Raw genomic sequence first — 23399 nt, 5'->3', positions numbered from 1 at the left:
TTTCCTCTCATATCTCCCTCCTTCCTTCCTCACCAACATTTTTTTATTGGGCAGCTTAGCAAACTTAACTCCTGCCAGCTACTCCTTGTCTGCTTCTGATCAATTAGCCCTAGATGACCCTTGTCTTGGTCACTTGCTATCCAGCCAGCATGTGAGCAGGGTTGGGAGGGTTAAGATCTTTCCACACAGAGTCTGTTTTTTTCTGTATGCATTTTTTTATCCGTCATCCATAAACACAGACCGGTCAAACAGCTCGCACAAGGCTATTGACTGATGCAAAAAACGCAGAGAATCGCACCTGTTCAAAACTTTAATAATAACAGACGAAAGTTCCGGAGGCAGTGTGTAAACGCGAGTGACACAACATGAGGTCGTATTTATTTTAAAACAATTTCGGAGAAAGAATACGGACTTGATGTGCAAAAGCCTTCACAAATGTAAACCGATACAATTACTAATTACCTGTTAAAAATTGTAATCAGAAACGTAATCCAAGTATCACAATTGAGATGTAACTTGATTACTTTACGTTACTGTTGGATTACTTCAATACCAAATATGCAAATAAAGACAAGAGAAAATAAATATCAATAGGATTATTTTAACTCAGATGTCGAGTCCTTGGATGATGACAGTAGCCTATATTTTCACAGCTGGAAGGCATATTGCACTGCACTGTGATGCTGTTCCCCTTTTCTGCTTTAAAAACAAATGTCTGCCAGGTGAAAGCATATTTTACAGTAGCAGCCATGATGAATTGGCAACTGTAATGCTGCGTTTGAGACAAGTTGGAGGTCGGAATTTCCCAGTTGAAATTTCTGATTTCCGACCTCCAAGCATTCGAGGTGCACAACGCTTTGTGTGCTGTGTGACACCAGACAACTGATTCTCAAGTCGGGGTAGATGGATTTGCCCCGAGTTTACAAGTAGTAACTCTGACTTTGAGTGGCGTCCGTGTACATACGTCTAGTAGGTTGGAAAATGTCAACTTCTGGGTTGTCTGGAACGCATCATTAGATTAGCTATGGTTTCACTCGAGACCAGGCTTATTTCGTGAACTGCTGTGAGACCTTGTGTGAGTCGTGTTCGAATTTGTAACCCTGCTATTAATCCCAATTTTTACAAATGCAATCTGATTGCATAATTTTTTTCCTGTAACTGTAAGGCATTACAGTTACCTTTTTTCTAATCTGATTACATAATCCCATTACATGTAATCCGTTACTCCCCAAGCCTGCATAGGTATCAACAGATAACAAGAGTGCTTGATTGTCTTTTCATACCTTGTGCTATCACATTGATTAATGTCCTCTGATAAAAGAGTTTCTAGCAGCACTGATGTCACCTCACCTGGCAGTGGGCTTGGTGGTACGGTGTGGGCTGAGGGCCACTAGAGGCGCCGTTACATAATGGCTCTGACTCTGAGTAATGACTTGAGCATTACACCATCGCCAAGCCATTTATCCCAGTATTGATCCTGACTGTAGTTAAACACGAACAATAATGTTTGTCCGTCTGCCCGCTTCGGCTGTTTCACCTTCTAGCTTCACTCTCATCGTTCACCTGTCAAGCCAAACAAGGTGAGGAAATCTGGGCAATTTGTATAATTGTGTGAACCGTAACACTCCAATTTTACAAAATGGATTTCAGATGTGCAGTCATTAAAACGCAATTCTCAGCAAAGCTGTCCAAGAGGAGGAAGAGTCCCGGTCGACAGCTCAAGGCAAGACACCCCAGGGGCCAAATCTTTAACTAATAGATATCACCATGAAACCTCACCAGTTGATTACCGTACTTAGATTATGCAAGTGAGGCATTATCTACTTAAATATGCACAAATTTGCATACATTTCCAGAGCAGAAATCTGAGTGAATGAAGTCTCTGCACACCTGAATGTGTGACAGGAAATGCAACTTGAAAACAATAAAAATAAAAAAATAAAATAAAAAGAAGCTCCCACACACTGTCTCACCTTCTACTTTGTATAAACAAACGTTTCGTCATCAGACCGATGAAGATCTGATGACTGAAATGTTTGTTATTCAATCAAATTTATCCAAAGCAGAAGGCGAGACAGTGGGCAGAACAGAAATCTGAACATTGACATAGTAGAGCCAAAGGTTTTTACAGAGGGAATTTATCACTCCATAAATCAGAAATACTGTCAACAGTAATAAAATAATAATCATAATCATAATAATAATGATAATGATAATAATACTAATTTCACCATTTGAGGGGGGGATTTTTTTTAAATATAAATTAGGCTATGAATGATATGGACAAACCCCTCTGTAAAAAATCTTCAGAATATAGATAGGACTGGAACGTTTGGTGTATGTAAGTGCTAGTGAAGTGGAGATTTCTGGCTCAGAGTATGAGAAAAAGTCTACCTGAGTCTGCCTTCTTGGTGTACTTTTTGCTCTGGCCTCGGATGATCAGGATGAAAACTAGGAGGAGGATGAAGATAAGGCCCACGAGAGCGATCACCACCAGGAACCACCACTCCTCATAGAACGGAGACACTTTCTGGGCTGAACACATTACAGATGAGACACACGTTAATACCAAGAAGAAGTAGCCTGAACAAAATATGTACGTTGATTTGAAAGTATAATCAACCTGATATGGAAGGGGAGGGGGCACTGGGGGACCCGTAGCCATAGTCGTTGACCCCAATGACCCGGAAGTCATAGGTGACCCCTTCTCTTAGCATGTCCAAGTTGAGTGTGTATGATGTCACTTCCTTGGGAATGTCTTTGATGAGGATATCCCACAATCCTTCATCTAAAGGCAAAATGAGAAAAGATATGAATAGAGAGCCAAAGTGGAACGTCACTTCCTGCTTCAGCACTGTACCAGAGATTTTCATCCGCCATTTATTTTTCCATAGACATTTCATAAAATGCTTATAAAAATTGTTTTACTTGGTCAACCAAACAGTTCAGATATATTTAGAAACATCAGAGACCATAGAACATTTCACTCGGACCAAAACGTAAAAAAAAGGGTTTAAAAGAAAATATTTTTTCGATGTTTTTTTTAATTTTGGTCCGAGCGAAATGTTCTATGGTCTCTCCCGATTCTAAATATAGCCAAACCGTTTGGTTTGACCAAGTAAAACGATTTTTTAATAAGCATTTTACGAAATGTGTATGGGAAAATAAATGGCGGATGAAAATCTATGGTACAGTGCTGAAGCAGGAAGTGACGTTCACTTTGGCTCTCTATAGTGACAGTTCTATTTCCAGGTGTAGAGACACAGGTGAAGGAATTTGAACCGCAGAAGTGTACTGGGCTCACCAGAGGGCCTGGCCTCAATGACGTATCGTGTGATGGGCGCCCGGCCCGGATCACCACTGCTCCAGTGCAGCGTGAGGGCAGTGCCATAACGAGAGATGAAGGGTTCACCAGGCGGTCCTGGGGCTCCTTGGCAAGAGGAAAACAGACGAGAAGTTACAAATGCTGGCATCCTGTGAATCACAGGGGCACTCTCATTATGGTGCCAACATGAACATCAGAAAGCAGTAACGATGGCACACGATGGCAGGCAGTCCCACCTTCTCCGGGGCCGGTGGTGATGTTGGCCTCCACCTCGGGGCCGTAAGTGAGGGTTTTGGCCCGGATGCGGAAGTTATAGGTGACCCCATCTGCCAAGTCTTTGATCTTCATCCACAGGGGGGCGCTGCCCTTCACATCTACTGTCACTATCTTACTGACACCTGGAGTGCGAGGAGAGGAGTCTGTACAGGAAACACTAAGACTCTAGATGCTGCCTGCTACAAGCGACATGTAGACACACAAGCATCTGAGACACACTGCAGCAAGCATGGTAGCCAAGCTTTGCACGTATGCAAACGGACACAGAGGCATATAAACAACACTGAATCACACCTATGTCAGAGGAATAGGCAGAGGGACACGGTTAGTCACATGCAAGCTCCACATTAGGCTTAGGCAGATTTTCGAGAACATAGAATATTGCAATATTTGCAGATTATTGCGACATTTGCCGAATAACGATATATATATATATGGGAGGGAGTAAATTGTACCATTCTGAAATGTTTTGGACAGTTTTGCACAGTCTACCCTGCTGCTGACCCTCATTTCCTTGCTTACTGTTCACTATTGGTAGTGTTAAGGTTGTTGTATTTGTTGCTGCATCAGGAGAGGTAAAGAAAGGAAGTGAACAGCATATCACCTCTCAGTCCTTTATTTATTCATAATGTTCGATACAATCGAGACTACCGGTATATCGAATTTTGGATATCGCCCAAGCCTACTCCACATAATATGGCACAGCCAAGATTCAGATCTCCCAAACTCTCTCTCTCTCTCTCTCCATTGACTTCATGTGGTTACTGACTGACAGACAAGGCCTATTACTCCAGCATCCCTCCAGACAGACAGACAGACAGACAGCAAGCAGAGAGATCAGGGCCTCCCATGTAACATATAAACCGACACTCCCTGTCTATGGTGTCTCTCAGTGCTCTGCTTAGCTTTGCTCTGGGTCCATTTAGTGGGTAGCCAAGGGACCACAGCGGCCTCTGCTTAGCATTCCAGCCCTGCTCCCAATCACTTGACAATCTGGTCCAGGCAACCACACTTAGCCAGCTATTAGCCATGTTTCACTCTGTGAGAGAGGAAGATCTGCAAAGCTCCACCAGAGAACCAGAGCATGTATCAGCCATGCCATCCATGTTGCCACAGGGCCTACATAGTCATCTGTAACAGATTAGGGCAGCGCAGCAGCTTAAAGCAGCGCAAGTTAAAAAAGAGCACAGCGACCAGACTCGGGCTTGTAAATCACTGACTGAAAGCCAGCTGAGGAATGTCAAGGTATGGCTGCTGTGTTATGAGGCTCCAGGCGGAGTTTCTCACCATCCACCGGAGTGCAGGGCTCGTAAACCAGGCGGTAGCCCTCAATGATGCCGTTGGCCTGTTTGGGCTCTCCCCAGGACACGTTGACCGACGTGGTGGTCAACTCGCTGAAGTGGATGAAGCCGGGGGCGCTGGGAGCTTTTGGGGGGAGGGAGGGAGAAAAGAGACAGTAGATGACGGCTGGATCTTCTCACAGCACAGAGACGAAAGGACACGCTGCATACTGGAGTGCAGTGCGCTTGGCCTGGTTGTGGATCTGCCGTCATTACTGACTCCACTTACTACACCATTCATAAAATCTTAGCGAAACTGTGAGAACTCTGTGATCAAGACATGAGTCAGGTAAATGCATTCATCTAGTTCTATTAGTGGGATTCTTCAAAGGTTGGACATTTATTTCTAGAGTGAATCTGAGTTTTCGAGAGATCCAACCCTAATTGAACATATTTTCAACTTGTTCAGCTTTTAACAAGCTAACAGTTTTTAACATCTATATCTCAAGACTGAGCATTGGATAAGTAAAGTAATAAATGAATGACAGGGTGGAAATCACTGGCATCACTCGTAGTCTACAGCAGAGAAGGCAATTGATGTGTTCAATCAATAGTCACTTCATGCAAGATAACATGAAAACAAGAATACTGGGGGATTTGGTTCACTACACATGTAAAGAAGTTAGATTGTTCTCATAAACAGAGCAAGAACTGTAGATAGTTTATTATGTGCATGTGTAACCTGCATTGTGTAGTTCTCCGCAGTTGGCAATTGAAGCACCGGAAAGGGAGGCTAACACTCGTCTGTCAGCTAGAGCGTCTCTTGAGGTGTCAGGGAGTAAGGTTAATCACTGCACAGCGCTACCTGCTGGTCACCGTTACACTCACACACCTCCTAAATCTTATTCTCATCCGGGTCACAGCATCAATGTAATCTTGTGTAGTCCCCCGCAGCTGGGGATCGAACTCTGAACCTCCGGAATGAGAGGCGGACACTCTAGCGTGGAGGCTAAAACCCATAGGGTCTAGCGTCTGTCGCTAGAGCGTCGCTTGAGGTCTCGCGGAGGGCAGTGAGGTTTACATGCTGCACAGCACTGAGGCTGGTAAACCATCTGGTCAGGTGACCTCACATTTGTGTTTCGTTCTGTGAGACCGTCTGGCCCACGGCACGGGGCGGGCGTTTTCAGAATGCACAACGCAGACGGGCCGATCAGGGACCTGCCCCCGTAGTTGACATCAAATCCGGCCAATCAGGAACGCCCCTGAGGCTCTGGCAAAATAGCAATGGCTGCCTCCATGGCTCTCCGGCTTGACGTCTGTCGAGTTTACGCAGCCATAAGTGCAGTTATTGCAGCAATAGAATCAATAACAACAATTAAACGAAACAGGTGCATGCACCAGCGGAGTTTCTCGGCGGAAAAGACGTTTTCCTCCCAGTGGATTTGGATTGGACTGGATCCGACACCGATTGGCTGACAGACTGGCTAACTCCCCCCACTGAAATGACTGTGCCCAGCTCGGAGTGCAGACGGATCCAGGAAACGAAACAGAATGTGAGTTCACGGATCCAGATGGCTTTAACCAGGACTAGCACAGCACTACCCGCCGGCTACGTTCCACATGTAAACAGTGTCATCATCCAAACCCGAATGAAATGTTTATTGTAGGACAATGGAGTACAGATCACATCAATACAACAAAACAAAAAAAGGGCTCTGTGCCTGTTTAAGCAAATAAGCCACTAAAAAACAAAGTCAACGTAGACACAAGACTGCGGCGCACAATCATCCTGTGACCTTGAGCGAGCGCTGTGAGGATTCTGCCTGCTGACCCAACCCAGACCCAGCTCAGTGTCAGGACTTAGCCACAATTCTGCATTAGATTCTGGAGAGCTTGTGTTGGCTCACGTCCCAGTACCCTGTGGTGCAGCCAGCCCAAATTCCTGCATGGTGTTTTTTGAAGTTCTCAGCACTTTGTAGCCTTCGCCAATGTCACAGCCTTCAAGGGGGCGGAAAAGACAAGAGAAATTTATACTGTAAACCTTTTTTTCTCTCTCTCTCTCTGCTGAAACCACAGAGGAGGAGGGACTGCTGCTCGTTGGTGAACACAGGCTTCTTTGTGCCGTCGCGGCCAGAGAACTAATCTACATGTGTCGCCCCTCACTCGCCACTCCGTGCTCCTCTGCTGTCAATGGCTTCCCCCCGGAGGAGGGGCCAAGAAGACTCAGTGATCCCCCCATATGCCATATATCTCGTATCTCACAGAGCGTTTCCAAACATGCTCTGTATTGAAGATCCTCTTTGCTGGTGAATGGGGGGGGGGGGGGGGGTTCAGCGCTATTGCTCTAATAGCTACAGCACTTCAGTTGCAGTTTGTGTTCCTCATTGTGAAGTTGAAAGCACTCTATACATTTGCAGAGATCGTTAGTGATTGAAGAGACAGCTAACCTTGGGATTCTACTTTACACAAGCACTTGAGAACAGAGTATGGAGGGAGATAATGAGGAGTTTCTGTTTGGGAGGCAGAGAGAGAGAGAGAGAGGAGAGGAGAGAGAGAGAGCCAGATAGCCAGGCAGAGAGAGAGAGAGAGCTGTTGAAGTCCTATACTACATACTGAAGACAAGAGTTCACACAGCCACTGGTCGTTATTACTGTACGATGCCTAGCCACATCTGGATCTACTGTATCATACCTCACCTGCTTGCTGAGTGCGCCCTCTGGTGGGCATGGAGCGGGGTCCGTCCCCCGCAGCATTGAAGGCTGCCACAGCGATCATATAAGTGGTGTATCCCGTCAGGTTCTTCAGCTTCACCCCGAGCTCCGGCAGGAACAGAGTGCGCAGACGCTCCGTCTCGTTCTGCAGCTGGAACTCCCAGAAATAGATCTACAAACAGAAAAAAAAATTGTGATACCGGATTTGTGGCAGGTTTGTTTCAACAGAAAAATGATATGATGTAACTTTGCACCAACACGCAATGGAAAATGATTCACACCTTGTAACCCTGGATGTCTCCATTCTGAGCATCCAGGGGAGGCGGGTCCCATGTCACATCCAGCTGTGTGGCTGTTGAGGATTGGATGACCACATTTTGGGGCGGGGCTGTGGGGACTAGAATATGGCGGGGGCAGGGTCACTTTTCGTACGTTCCAAACAACTTCATGAATATAGCCATATGGCGTACATTCAAAGCAGATAGTAGATCAAACAAAGAAATTGTTGTTTATGCCGTACAGAGGGAGACGAAACTTACCCGCCTCTCCGACAAATACTTCCTGCGGCGCGCTGCTGGGCCCCTCCCCCACAGCATTGTACACACTGAGACGGATCTCGTAGCGCTTGTGCTTACTCAGATCTGCGGAGAGAGAGCAAAGCCGTGGCACCATTATAATAGAACAGTTAGGATAAAACAACAAAGATGTTTGCCCTGGGAGAGGCAGCCACAGCGATGCCAGCGGCAAGACGACAACATCACAACATCACAACAAGACAAAGGCATGGGAGGCAGCGTGATGAAAAAGAGCAGGTTTGTTGTGGCGACGCGGGGAAGATTTTATATGAATAAACACAAACAAAACACAAGGCAGTAATGGCAGGGCAGCTTGGAGAGATTAAAGTCAAGCACAGATCAGACGCATCGGCAGAGGCCCCTTTAGCGGGAGGATGGCATGAGGCGCACACGCTGTAAATAGTTATACAAACGGCTCGTTCAGTGGAAATAAAATGAAACAGATGACAAACGGACAGATGGAGCGAGGATGAAAGAGAGACATTCAGGGAGAGACAGTGGACTTACTATCCAGCTCGTACTGGGTGAGCGAGGATTCACTCAGGTTCCTGACACTGTAAGGAGCTGCGTTTTTTTTTTTTTTTTGGGTCGGTGCGCAGAGTAGGAGGAAAGAGTGCGGAGAGAAGGAATAAGTGATCGAAGTAAGATTAGCACTCCCGTTGCTATCATTTGCATAAAACACACTGCAGGCACTGATAGCATCAAAGCAAATCTTACAGTAGGAATTAAAAATAATATATCTAGGACTTGAAATGCCACCACTTTTACGTTTGTGAGTTCTACGCTAGAACCGTGTGTGTTTTGATAGTAACAGAAGTAGTGGATGAAGAAGAGGGGAGAGGGTCCACTCACCGGTGAGTTCAGCCCAGTGGGCCGCGGGAGAGTTGACTGTGCGGACGGTGAAACTACGCAGTCGGTCATAGTGTAGCTCCCGGTACCTGACCCTGAAGCCCAGTAGGACTCCGTTGATCTGGTCCTCAGAGGGGGGCTGGGAGGAGAGGAGACTCTACTTAATGCCAAAGATTCAATAACAAACAACAAACACGCCGCAGAGTCTCTGTTACTTCCTGGCTTGACCTGGTCCTTCAGCCCAATAAACCACCCATTTTTTGAATCAACCTCACATTCAAGGGAACGCGTTGCCAAGTCATAACATCATAGCAGCTTACCTGCCAACGAAGCAGTACGGATGTGGTGGTGTGCGGTGTCACAGACAGAATGGTAGGGGCTTTGTCTGGGGCTAGGAAGGAGACAACAGCAGAAATGTTTGATTTTTTGTTTTGATTCTGATGACGACTGTGATCTTAGCAAACAAACACATCATATAGCGATACATAATTCAAACAGCCTGCCAGAGCACAGCTTGAGAGTAAACACACACACGCATGCATGCATGCACGCACGTGCGCACACACACACAAACACACACACACACACACACACACACACACACACACACACACACACACACACACACACACACACACACACAGGAACAATTGATTTTAAACTATGCACTCTGGTGATGCAAAGTTAAGATTTCAGGTCATGTTCATACAATTACAAAAGGCTTCTAGTGCAGTCCTATTACACCACCTGCTAATGACTTTGATGGCTTACATTACAGAAGTCTTGTTAAATCCCAGGAATCCACAACAAAACAACAGAATAGGACTGAACACATGTTCTTACCGTCCTGTAGTGTCGTGATGGCCTCACTGTCCAGGCTGTACTCACTGTCCCCGATGTCATTGGTGGCTTTAACTCTAAACTGGTAGGAAGTGAAGGGCTTTAGTCTGTAAAGAGAGACAAATATAACGGGACTTATATGAGACGTATATAACAGCGTTTTTATAGTCTTCATTGGAATCAATGGACCAATTCCCTCTCTCTATTTTCTCAGAATAAAAGCGCTGAACATTTATTCTGGGCTATTTTGTCATTCACCTGTTCACTATGTAGGAGTTGGCCTCGTGGTTGACTGATGCAGAGTGGACAGTCCAGTTGTTGTCTGGTAGCTCTCTGTACTGGACTGTGTAGTAACGGACTGGGGACAGGCCGTCGCTGCCTGGTTCCCATGACAACACCACTCTGCGAGCGTGGACCTCCTCTTGAGGTACTACGGGACGGCTAGTGGGCTGGGGTCGCGCTGAAGGACACGCGCACACACACACACACACACACACACACACACACACACACACACACACACATGCGGTCACTCCCAAATATAATATGTAGTGAATAATTTAAAGAATGCATTATTACAGATGCGGTGTTTTATGCTTACCTCTCTTTTCTGTTGTGACCACCAGCGCCTCGGCAGCCTCTCCCCAACCCTTCCGTGTTTGGGCGGTGAGGCGGAACACATAAACCAGCTCCGGTTTGAGTCCGCTCGCCGTGTACTGCCGCGCGCTGGGGCTCAGCACGTCTACGGTGGCCGCGTTGCTATTGGACGAGTTCCGTCGATATGTGATCTGATAGGCTGAGAAGAGAAGCTCATATCAGTTTGGATGTAGGTACAAAGTCACACTTAAGGAAAGGGGAGGCAAAGAGATCAAGCGATATTAAACAGATTAATCATGATATTAATCATGAATATACTATACCTCGTAATCTCTGAAAATCCAAAAAAAAATGCTTTCTTTGACCCAGCACACAAAGCAAGATACTGTAGCTCATAATGTGTAAGGTGATAAGAGCAATGAAACTGAATGGTATCAGGTGGTCTATGCGGTGTAACCTCACCCAGGATAATGCCATTGGGCTGGGCAGGAGGTTGCCAGATGAGCCTGACTGAGGTGGTCCTGACCTCCGGGAACAGGATGCCTACTGGGGGACCTGGCACTATCACACATCAAATAGCAAACATGTCAAATCAACAAGAATGTTACATGTTCATGTGACATTTAAATACTGGATCAAGGAGAGAGCACAGCAAAAATCCATCTAAAGAATAAAAAAAACAAAAAGATGCAGTTCCAGTACTGTATTGTAGTAGTGTATTGTTTCATTAAAAAAAGAGCAAAATAAATAATTGCACCGGTTTCCAACACAGTTGCATTTGTTTCCGGAATTTTCAAGAAACACATAACATCTTCATACAAGGTACAATAAGGCAGATCATTCAACATAAATCGAAGAAAATAATACTTCATTCAAACCAAATCTTGAAACAAGGTGATTTTAAGGTGAAGTGCTGGCTCAAATTACTTTCTAAGACATTTTTGCCGGAGGTTAGTCTTTTCTGTTTACCATCGTCCAGAGTCCTCTCTAGGATGGAGGGCGAGCTGCTCCTGCCGTCTCCTATCCGTGTGAAGGCCAGGACCTGGATCTCATACAGGACGTACTTGCCGAGGCCACTCAGCTGCACACTGTGGCTCGTGTTCCCTTCCACTGTCCAGAACCTGGGAGCTGTGTCTGAGTCTTTCTCCTTATGCACGACCTTAAAGACACAAAGGAGAGGACGGTGTTTGGCCCTGAAAGTCTACCTGTACTTGTGTGTTAATGTTTACTCTACAGCATGCATCTGCTCCTTGTGTAAGATATTGTTATATTTCTGTGCATCCGGATTCAGTGAGGAGCTTTGTCAAATGAATGAGTGGTGGGTGTATATTAATATATATTTGTGCTCAGATTAACGGACAGTATGTACCATCTGTATGCTGATGACACGATCCTATATTCATGTGCTGCCTCTGCAAAATCTGCTTTTACAAATTTACATTTACAGTCTGATTTGAACTCTTTGCAACATGCCTTATTACACGGAAAAATGCTTTAAAATCCAAATAAGACAAGGACAATGGTGTTCACACAGTACAAAGTGCACAGTCAACTCTCTTGAAGATTCTCCTATTGAATTTGTAGATTGGCATAAATCTTAGGCGTTTGGTTGGATTTGAACCTTAATTTCAAACACTGTATAGGATGTCTATGAAAAAAGAAAAAAGAAAGAAAAAGGCTTCCGTTTCAGGTTTTAATCATGTTTTTCTATGTTTTCATGTAAATAGCTGGATGCTGGCCTATTTCTGCCACAGCCTGATGATGGTGATACCACTTTATCATCCTATACTACAGTATGTATTACTTGGTAGGTCTCGTTTTATTTCATGTTTTATATTTCATTGATTTATGTTTGTCACTTGTGTGCTCTTTGTGTGTGTGTTTGTTTATGATCAGTGCTGCTCTTGGCCAGGCCTCTCTTGTAAAAGAGAAATTGGTTCTCAACGGGACTTCCTGGGAAAATAAATGTCAAATAAAATTAAATAATAATAAACATGGTGCTGACCTTGTACCCCAGGATGAGTCCGTTGCGGTCGGTCTCTGTGACCTCCCCCCAGCGGACCAGGATGCTGCTGGAGGTGGTGGCGAAGGCGGACACGTTGGTGGGACCACAGGAAGGCACTGCCGCCCGAGGCCAAGCACAGAGGTTAGAATAATACTAGCAGCACACCTGTGAGACTTTGTATGAGACTGTAGCCGTGTTCGGAATGGTCCACTCAATCACTATTCTCCATGTCATGTTTATTATATAGTGAACTAATTGGGGAGCGATCAAACGAGTTTCAGACACTAGCTCACTCTTCCTACCCTTTGGTAAATACAACCACATTGCATTGTGGGTATTTTATAGTGGATTATATAGTGAATCAAATTAACAGTTGAGAATTCGGACAGTAGTACAAAATGGCCAACACACAATATAGTCCACTATTTCTCTAGGGACCGGTTTCGAAAAAGGCTTGTGTCTGTGTTAGCATGCGTTTACATATACAGGAGAGTTCATGTCTCACCTGACTCCCTGGTCCTGCCGTGGACCGGCTGGCTCCACGGCCCAGAGCCGATGCCGTTGATGGCCTGAACTCTGACCTCGTACTCTGTCCACTCCTCCAGGTCCTCGATGGTGAACTCCCTCTCTAGACGGTCCATGATGACATGGGAAAGAACCCCTCCTTTAGACCCGCCTCTGGAGTACTGGACCCGGGAGCCCACCAGTTCAGGGTTCCCATTATATTCCCACTCTGGAAGAGGCTGAGAGGATTGGATGATTTTTTTTCTTCTTCTTCCAGTTCAAGCAAAATCATGCTACATACAGTAAGAGGCATTGTCAGGCACAACGAGAAGCAGAGGGAAACGATATACAGAGAGAGGGCTCAACCCTCGAGCGGCTTATTGCTTTTCTAAAATTATAAAATACACAATTGTATTCAAAATTTAAAATATTTACTAAATATTTTATGTTTAATTAGAATTAAATCATACAATGTATTTCTTTTAGAGAAATAATATCATCAAGATCAGTTTTGGAGTATGCAGTTTTTTTCCCTTTTTTATTTCTTTTTAACACCCAACCCATCCACCGTGAACACAGTGAACATCTCAACATAACTAACCTGGTCTGGTCAATCAAAAATAAAACAACAGCAATGCCAGTGGCAAGATTAAAAAAGATAGTTCTCTAACAATGTGGTAACACATAATTACAGGTTTGAGAGATGATTTCCTGTTAGCGCATTAATATTTAAATTAATTGTTATGCAGCCATAGGGCATGTGGATGCCGCTTTGACAATGACTCAGCCAATCATAACTGAAGACTGGAATGACCAGTTTCATAAATATCTAATAGTGACAAACAGTATCTAAATAAGGGAGCATGAAAGGAGCTTATTTCAAAATAAGTGTATGCATGCGCCAGTTTCACTGCAAAAAACAGTGGGCTCAATTCAGAGCCGTGCTGCTGAATGAGATGGCACAGCTGACGTTCCTCCCATGTTGCTCCAGGTAACATGCCCCCTTTTCACTCTGCAGCCAGGTGCTGCATCAGCCAGATAAGGTGCTGCCTGGAGGAGATGTTGTGGGAACATCTCAAGCCTCTGTCTCTCACTGCCTGGCACAGTTCTTAATACCAAAGGCCAGACCAAGTGTCTGTTAAAAGTAAACTGTAATAACATGATATATGGAGAGTTAGGTACACACCCGACCCCACTATGTATTGCTATTAAAAAATAATGATTGGTTACTGGGGGAGTTCAGATTCAGATTCACGTTAATAGCCAGAGTAAGTAATCAGATTACATATGAGGAGTTTGTTAAAGGGGAAGAAGACAAAGATCAGACTGGCAATGTATAACTGTTTCTATAATTTGTATAATACTGGAACGTATGTATGTCTCACTATAGATTACAACTGTCCAGCAAATGTGGTTTTTCCTACATTTGGCTGGACCAGAGGGGTGATAATATTAAAATTTCTGATGTTGGCAGTTGAGCAGAGGTTAAATTACCATTTTTTGCAGACGTGGCATTATGAGCTTCAGAGTATGTCATCATAGGGCAGGCGAGGCTGAGCTATGGGCGAGGCCGCGCAGCGGGTGAGCCTATGCATCGAGCGCACCCTAGTCTCTATATAAAATCGAGTATGTGGGCTCTGTTTGTTTGTTTGTTTCAAGTTCTGTGTTCGGTCACAGCTATGTCATTTTACGTGTGATCGGGCTGAAACCTTCAGGGTGTGTAAAGGGTATCCATGCGAGTGATGGATTCTTTAAGTAGGCTAATTAGCTAATGATGTGATGTCATCAGTGATGATGTCATCAGTGATGATGTCAAAAGTGATGTCATAAGGGCGCACATACACAAACAGACACACACACACACACACACACACACAGACACACAGACACACACACACACACACACACACACACACACACACACACACACACACACACACACACACACACACACACGGAGGCATTGTGACAAGACTGACTGACACACACACACACACACACACACACACACACACACACACACACACACTGATGGTGTCATCAGTGATATCATAATGGGGCACACACACACAAGGAGGCATTGTGACAACATCACTGAGAATAACATTTAGTCAGCAACACACACACACACACACACACACCTGCGCTTGCCAATAGGGCAGGCGAGGCCACACAGCGGGCGAGCTATGGGCGAGGCTGCGCAGCGCTACGCGCGCGAGATGTCAAGTGGTATTTATAGGCAATGCCTCAGCAGAATAACCCAATTTTCCATGATTCCAATGGCAAGGACAAAAAAGCCAAGGTTCTGAATTAACCCATGCGCAAGCAGAGGCATTGCTAAAATCTTCAATGCACAAATTGAATAATCCAAGTGTGAATAGGAAGGAATAGCTTAGACGGACAGATCTCAATCCGCAAGTAACATGCGGTGTGAATATGCAGTGAGGCAGGACAACGTACCACCCATCGAAGCCAGAGGCTGGTCTCGCTGGCTGTGCGCAGGGTGACGTTGGCGGGGGAGATGTCTGGAGGAGCCTGCAGGGTCTGGATCTTTCTGGAGGGCTGACTGGGAGGACTGGTGCCCACGATATTCACCTGACGCATACGGAACCTAGGAGGAGCAAACCAGATGAAGGCGGACGAATCATCTTAAGGTGGATGTTTTGTCATGATATGCTAGTGATATGAGAACAAAATGTGATTAGAGATGACATAGGGGTCACTGCAGCAGCAGCAGAGCAGGATATTATCATGAATAGAGAGAAAAAAAGAGGACGATAATAAGAAATAATTCTAACAGGCTTTCTGATGGAAGAACATACAGTAATAAAGTGCAGACATGTGTCCATTCCAGTGTATGTTTGTGCAGATAGAGTGCAGGACTAAGGTCCTGCCATCACGAGATTGCCATGTGGCTTATGGAAGTGAATTTGTCAAATCCATATAAAAAGTTTGACTTGGACATTTACAGATCTAGCACCTTTGCCTTGCCTCTGAAGCGCCGGCGCCGCACCACCGCGACATGCAGTCAATAATGGCATTCAATCACTCAACTCTGAGCGCCCCCTGCTGGTTGGGTGTTGTTGACTGCACACCGTGCTCCCGTGGCCATGGAGAGCGCCTGTGCCTCGGAGGCAAGGCAAATAAATGTTGTGCTAGTTTGTTGTGCTGCTGTAAAGAACGGATACACGCTGTATGACGTAACTTCAGTTTCTCCGCCGTCTTCTTGCCGTAGAGGGACACGGACATTTTCTTGTGATTCAGACTCTCCGTCGCTGGAAACTTGTTGACGTAAGACGCTGGGTCTGACCACGTGAGACTAGGTCAGCACTAACCCTGCGTCACCAGGGGCTCCCTCTTACCACAACACTTCAAGGGGAGAGGTGACCATGCCCATCTAGGAGACCGGCAGAGTACCATTTCTTATTATTGGCGGAGCCTGGAGTGGGATGTCTCTATCTATAAAGGTCTCTGTCCACGCTCACCATGGTCACGTGAGCACGCCCACCCCCAACTGCCCTGTCCCGGATTTCACCCAATCTCATCTCGTCAGCCTACTTACTATAATAGGGCAGTGTGCTAAGCATGCTCTGCACTGCACTGTGGAACATCACCTTATTAGAGTAATAATGATGTGTGATTGAGAGGAGAGATGATCAGAGGAGCAGAGTTTTTACCACCATCACTAAGTCAGGGACTGAAGTATGGGTAGTCTCTGAGTGAAGGTGCAGCCAGTAAAGGAGCAGATAAGAGCTGCAGCATCTACATCATAAAAGGAGACCAGACCCTCCTCATAATCCACAAACACCCCCACCTTCTGAGGCTTCGTCTTCAGACAGAGGAGGACAGAAGGGCGAGCAAGAGCTTTGTACTCATTTCCATTCCTCAACGATATAGTCCAGCCATGCTGGCGACATTCTGTGAATTCTCCATTCCTGTCGATCGACCGGGCCACTCCTAAATCCCACTTAGTCTTCCCTTTAACCTGAACCTCGTAGTAAAAAACTTCCTGAAGAGAAGCTCTGCTTTCCTAAGACACAGATAAAAGGACAAAACATCTGTGGGTTGTCTGGGAGATTCTTCTTAACACCACCATATTTTACTTGTTTCCCATCATCAGACAGGATTAGATTGACCTGTGCTGTATCAGGATCCTCTTCAGCTCAGCCTCAGCACACAGCTTCTCCATCTCTTTCCTGAGAGTCTCCTCCAGCTGAGCCACAGCTCTCCTCACAGACCCATATGATGAGTGGACAGTGACGTCTGTCCAGTCCTTGGTGTGTGGAGGACTGTACAGAGATAGGAAGCTCTGAAGGAGGCAGAGGCGGTCTTCAGTGTGTGAGAGCTGCTCCACCTCAGCGGTTCTCTTCACCAGCTCAGAGATTTCCTGTTGCCGCTCTTTGATGAAGCCTTCAGCCTGTTTCTCTGTTGTTTTCTGCTTCTCTTCAATCGTCTCAATGAGCTCAGCCTGAACTCTCTCCACAGACTGCATCAGAGCAGTGAAGATGCACACACTGTCTGCTATCTCTCTGTCTGCATCTTCCTTGCTGAGCTCTACTGAGCATTTGATCTCCTGGATCTTCAATTGCCTCTCCTGGATCATCTGCTGGATTTCTTTCATAATTTCAGCCTCTGTTTTAGACCTACTACTCACTGACTTTGTGAACTGAGCAGCCATCTCAGATATGAAAGTATTGACTCGCAGCTTAGGTCTTCTGTCAAAAACCTCTTTACACATGGGACACTGGCATGGGGCATTAACATCCCAGTGATGAGTGATACAGTTTTTGCAGAAGTTATGTCCACATGGTGTGGAGACTGGATCATCGAACACTTCCAGACAAATGGGACATCTAAACTCCTCTTCAGATAACAGGCAGCTGGCAGCAGACATAATATTTAGACAATGAAACCAAAAAGCAAACTGTGCTAGCCGAGTCGTCCTATTTATAACCTCAGCAGGGAAGGATGTATGACATCACTGATGACAATCAATTCATTCTATGACATCATCAGTGGACATGACATCACTGACGATGTCAAAGACAGATTATACAGGCAGACTTGAGTGCATGGGATCACATGACATCATCATGTTATGATGTCACAATATCTGTCAAAATATTATGTTAATGTTTATATATTTTTATGATGTCAATGATTATGTCATGATGTCACTCAGTGTGTGATGTCATCAGTGAGCGCCCAATTCTAGTCATCAGTGATTTATGACATAAAATAAACAAACATCAGGCATCGTGACATCATCAGTAATGTCCAACACAGTGAGTGAGTGAACGGGCACTGCACTTTGAACTTTGCGCTCCATCTGAATAGTCACTCCTCCTAACTCCTTTTCCTACCTTTTCCTTGACCTCGCCGAAAGTAAAACACAGTGTTCCCCCCCCACGTAGGCTACATTAAGCTCCTCCTACATGCTAACAAATGAATGTTTCTGTCAGCAGTGGCGTATTGACCCCAGAGAAGCTTAATAATGTAGCCTACATGGGGCAAAAAAAAAAAAAAACACTGCATGTTTTACTTCCGGTGAGGTCAAGGAAAAGGTAGGAAAAGGAGTTAGGAGTGACTATTCGGATTCAGGCTTGGTCCCCTGCAACCACACTCGCTGATGACATCAGTCTGACTCACTGATGACATCACTCACTGAATGACATCACTCACTGATGATGACATCACAATTGCTCGAGTGACATCACTCATGACATGTGTGTGTGTGTGTGTGTGTGTGTGTGTGGCGCCCCCGCAGCCGACACGCAGTGTTCTCATCATGCTGCTCAGTTGAGCAATTGTGGCTCGCGGCGCCATGGCCAGGAACACGTGGAGTAAGAAGAGCATGTCAGCTGGACGGTGGGGCTCATTTAGGAGGGAGCGTGGACAAGGTGGGAGAGTATACCGCAGCGCAGGATCACCTGGTCTAACATCATGCAGGCAGACTTCCATCACGTCCGGTTCCTTGTCCAAGCTGTCTGTGATGCCCTACCAAGCCCAGGTGTTGTGATACCACCAACACCCGAGGACCCCAGGTCACATCACCGATGATGTGTCCCAGTGAATCTAGAAGATGTATATATATATATATATATGGCAAGAGGAGGGCATCTGCATAGGCTAGGATAGGGGATCCCCCCCCCCCCCCTTCCCCCCGTGGGGGATCCTACAGGAGTCAAGACTCGTTGGTGGCAGACTGGGGAGGTGGGTCGGGCAAAACGACGCTTCAGAGGACAGCTTCAGGGGAGATGGACTGCCGTGAAGCTAGCTGCTGCTATATATATATATATATAATATATATACTGTATATATATGTGTGTGTGTGTGTGTGTGTGCGCACACTCACCTGTAGAAAGTATAGGGATTCAAGTCCAGAACTTCCAGTGATCTAGCATCAGGTTCATTAGCCAGCTGATGGACCATCAGCCATTCCTCATTCTCTCCTATTATACCAATCTGAAATGAACACAAAGAGCCGACATCAGCTGCTGAACACATTCAACAAATAAGATGCGATTACGAACACTGTGCTTTTCTACGCCATCATTGAGCTGTCAAACAGCTTAGCAGGCAAGAAAAGCGACAGCTCTCACTTACTGTACGTGAAAACAGTTATTAGGTCTTTTACCTGAGCTTCCACCTGCCAGCGGGAGATGGACGTCTTGCCGTCATAACCGGGTTTGAACTGCAGAGTGACGGAGCGAGGGCCGATGTTGGAGATTGCTATGTTGGTGGGGGGGCCCGGCATCTCTGCAGAAGAAGAGCAGATGTAGGCTATCAGTGGAGGTCTCAGTGCTTTGAGGAAATGCTTTTTTGTAAGTGAATGTGCTGAGTCACAGCTGCTGAAATGACCCCCTGCTAAGCTGCGGCCGTCACAGCGCCACCTACGGGCTCCAAAGCTAATGCTGAGACTGGGGCGCTGATATTGCGGTGCTGATAAGATCATGCAGCACTAGAATGGGGTCAGGAGGTCAAAGTCACCCCTTGTTAAACAAGCACAAATTTGCAATAGCTGCGACCATATACCCACATGTGCGTTCATGCATTCTCACACACACACACACACACACACACACACACACACACACACATACACACACACAATTTCATGACCTTGAACCACTGCAAATTTCCGAAATGCAGGGTGGCAGGGGCAGGACCCGCCCTACTCTGCCTCTGATTGGCTTACCCTGATATTGTACCCTAACCTAGCCTTAACCAATCACCACTCTTCATGCCTAAACCCATCCAATCATCACTCCTCAAGCCTAAACCCAAGCCACTCATCCCTTAATCTCTCGAGACAGACTTTCGACTTGCATCGAAAATCTGTCGGCAGGCTCCGTCAAAAGGGGTGCAACAGCGCTCGCACGCATGCTGTGCTTTACCCGATCAAAATGAAGTGAACGTGACCGGTGTGTAGTCAAAACTTACCATTTATTTTGCTATTCTGCGTATAGCAAGTTGCTACTTGCGACTAGCAACGAGCTAGAGTTGTTATTGTTGTTTCATAACGACGGACAGATTTGAGAGCGACACGCACGGAGCGGAAAATAAATCCATTAATGGGCAGAGCCGGTCGGTTGGAGCGAATGACAGAGCTTGCAGGGAACGGAAAGGGATTTTCTTCCGCTGCCAACCCCGCCTCTCGAGTTCCTGTTGCACCACATTGAAACGGGGCTGCTGCCCCCAGAGGTTAGAGAAAATAATAGTTTTTCTGTTGTTTAATCAATGGGTTCCCAGATTGCTCATCCCTAAAGCCAACCCATTCAGAGGCAGAGTAGGGTGGCTCCTTCCCCTGCCACCCTGCATTTTGGCTAAGAAGGTAGTAGGTGTCCACAGATAAGCACTGACCTGGTGGGACACCAGAGGAGATAGTGGAGGAGGAGAGCTGGCCCTGGCCCTTGGAGGTCATGCCTGCCACCTGGATGGTGTAGGTGGTGAGGGCAGTGAGCCCCGTCACCCTGTACTCCTGGGTCAAGTTGGGCAAATAGTGGGTCACCCGGGTGTTGGTCCTGTTGAACTCCTCCCAGGAGATACGATAGCCTGGAAGAGTAATGGTTGGAGTAGGGTGTAATCCAGATGGCCCAAGGCATACGATCACACAGTGACTCATGAATGTGAACAAGCAGAGAGAATGTCAAGTTGCACAGTTATCTTTACCTGTGAGGATACCGTTCTTCTCTTGTGGCTCTTTCCAGCTGACTTTCAGTGACGTGTCCAAGATCTCAGTGAAACTAAGGTGTCCCACAGCACCAGGGGCTGGACACAAAGAAGACAAGCAGTAAATAAACGGAAATAAAAACATTCTTGACATGTACAAACAGTCAGATACAACCATTCATACACTACCAGTCACACACATTTTCTTTTTCTTACTATTTTTCAAGACATCAAAACTATGAAATAACACAATTGGGATTATCCAGTGCCCCAAAAAGTGTGTTAAACAAACCAAAACCAAATGATCTTATTCCCTTGATGGAAAGGCAAGGGCTTTGGAAAGAAATTCATACACGGGCATGACAAAATAAATAATAAAATACAATAAAATAAAATAAAGCATTTAATCACAAGCCTTTAGATCAAAATGGCTTTAAGATCATGTAAAAACATTCAATGAGGTGTGTCCAAAGCGTTTGACACTTACTGTCCTCATGGGTGCGTAGGCGCTGAGGTGGGCTGCGCGGCCCGTCTCCCGGTGTCGTGAAACACAGCACGGAGCTGAAATATTCGGTGTACTTTTTCAGCCCGGAGACGTAGCCCACATGAACGCTGTCCTGGAAGTTAGGACGCACCGTCACCACGCTGACCTCCTCCTCGTGGCCGGGATCCCACGCCAACAGCTGCAAACAATGTGATGACATACAGTCGTTCAGTTTACATTCGAGTGAAGGAGTGCAAATACAAAAATATGCAAATCACAGTTTGTGATTGTAACGGGGGAGATTATGCTTTTTGTGCAAAGCAAATCCGTGTCACAAGTCACGGCATTTAAATTGAAGCTTCTAATGAGATGTTGCTGACCTCCTGCTCTTCTGCCTCTGACCACTAGAGTGCACTAGCAGACAGCAAGGGGCCGCTCACCTTGTATCCCTGGTTGATCCCGTTGATAAACTGAGGGCTTGGAGCACTCCAAGTAAAACGCACCGTGGTGGAGTTGACAGCCTCCGCTTGTACATTTCCTGGTGGCACAGTGGGCACTGATCCAGAGAGGGCGAGAGAGGGCAGCGAGGGTGAGGGAGAGAGATAGAAAGAGAGACAGAGAGAAAGAGAGAGAGAGAAAGAGAGGGAGGGAGGGAGAGAGAGAGAGAGAGAGAGAGAGAGAGAGAGAGAGTAGTTAGGAGTTGGAGAAGAGTAAAATTGGAAAATGTACAGCAGGCACTTTCTCATTGGGGGAGGTAAGAACATGCCAATCAAACTGGGTGTGAGAGCGGTTGCCTCAGCCTGCTTCCAGGTGAACCCTGGAGCAGTGTGTTTGAAGTGAGCATGCCATTCTGATGTAATACAGTCAAATAGCCCAGGAGTCACCTATTTAATGAAGCTGATTGGCCGGTATTGGTCAACCTATTCCTACGCAATCCTCATGGAGTTACAGAAACATCTCATTAATTTACGAACAGACAGCAGGCAGTGAAACAACTCGGATGCCTTGTTCACTGTCACTCGCTGACAATGACTTGGATGATGAAATAATTATTATTTTTTTTGCTAGGGATGTGCAATGGCAATAAAATGGTCCTGTTTTCCAAGCCCGCCAGGATTCCAAATTGTGTTAATTAAACAGACAATCTGCACAAACACATGGGTTTCCTTGCAAAGCGTGGTGCATTTTGCTTATTTGCAAATGTCTGTTGTCGAAGCCAAGCAAAACAGTGAAAACCGAAACAGACTAACAACAACTTGCACCCATGATTGACTGACTGATTGATTCATTTTCAGTGGCGTGCACTTCAGTCATCAGTCCAGTCCACATGGGCTTACAAGACACAATGCATTATTATTACATTGAAATGTGTGTAGAACAAACATCGGAAACAAACTCGGCAAAAAGTACGCTGCCGTTCCTAGATTTTAAAGCTAAAATGCCCCGCAGAACATTTCTGAAGCATATCTCAAGTCTTTCATAATCATCTAGCCAAAGGAAACTGACAGAAATAGTCATGTCTCTCTCACACACACACACACACACACACACACACACACACACACACACACACACACACACACACACACACACAAACACACACACACACACACATCATATATATATCATCATATATGGGGCGAATCAGCAGTGGAGAAATTAATAAAAAAAAATAAAAAAATATAGCTTCAGAACACCTTTCATACATAGGAAACAGCTCACGGTTCTTCACAGGCGGCGCTGGCGACCGTAAAAGATGAAAAACGGCGGCGACACGATAT

At 45.8% G+C, this 23399-nt stretch overlaps 1 protein-coding gene across 1 annotated transcript in view; it reads right to left on the bottom strand.

Moving 5' to 3' along the window:
* Nucleotides 1–23399, bottom strand: part of sdk2a (sidekick cell adhesion molecule 2a) — a gene marked incomplete at its 3' end in the record, with an annotated part of 72814 nt that overhangs the window by 8457 nt on the left and 40958 nt on the right. The window contains exons 17-41 of the mRNA XM_083649180.1: nt 22059–22174; nt 21622–21817; nt 21135–21233; nt 20826–21017; nt 19600–19721; nt 19318–19427; nt 15423–15573; nt 12964–13201; nt 12459–12574; nt 11423–11612; nt 10916–11014; nt 10458–10652; nt 10115–10316; nt 9860–9963; nt 9337–9407; nt 9020–9155; nt 8675–8731; nt 8132–8233; nt 7874–7989; nt 7578–7764; nt 4889–5026; nt 3562–3723; nt 3305–3430; nt 2624–2788; nt 2395–2535 (exon numbers count right to left, since the gene is read on the bottom strand). Coding sequence (XP_083505306.1) covers nt 2395–2535; nt 2624–2788; nt 3305–3430; nt 3562–3723; nt 4889–5026; nt 7578–7764; nt 7874–7989; nt 8132–8233; nt 8675–8731; nt 9020–9155; nt 9337–9407; nt 9860–9963; nt 10115–10316; nt 10458–10652; nt 10916–11014; nt 11423–11612; nt 12459–12574; nt 12964–13201; nt 15423–15573; nt 19318–19427; nt 19600–19721; nt 20826–21017; nt 21135–21233; nt 21622–21817; nt 22059–22174 — 3531 coding nt within the window. The remainder of the gene's footprint in view (nt 1–2394; nt 2536–2623; nt 2789–3304; nt 3431–3561; nt 3724–4888; nt 5027–7577; nt 7765–7873; nt 7990–8131; nt 8234–8674; nt 8732–9019; nt 9156–9336; nt 9408–9859; nt 9964–10114; nt 10317–10457; nt 10653–10915; nt 11015–11422; nt 11613–12458; nt 12575–12963; nt 13202–15422; nt 15574–19317; nt 19428–19599; nt 19722–20825; nt 21018–21134; nt 21234–21621; nt 21818–22058; nt 22175–23399) is intronic.

The sequence above is a fragment of the Poromitra crassiceps genome (assembly GCF_964638095.1).
Source record: "Poromitra crassiceps genome assembly, chromosome: 13".
In the NCBI taxonomy this organism is placed as follows: Eukaryota; Metazoa; Chordata; class Actinopteri; order Beryciformes; family Melamphaidae; genus Poromitra; species Poromitra crassiceps.
Note: the sequence above shows the minus strand (reverse complement) of the source record. Positions and strands in the feature narration are given on the sequence as shown.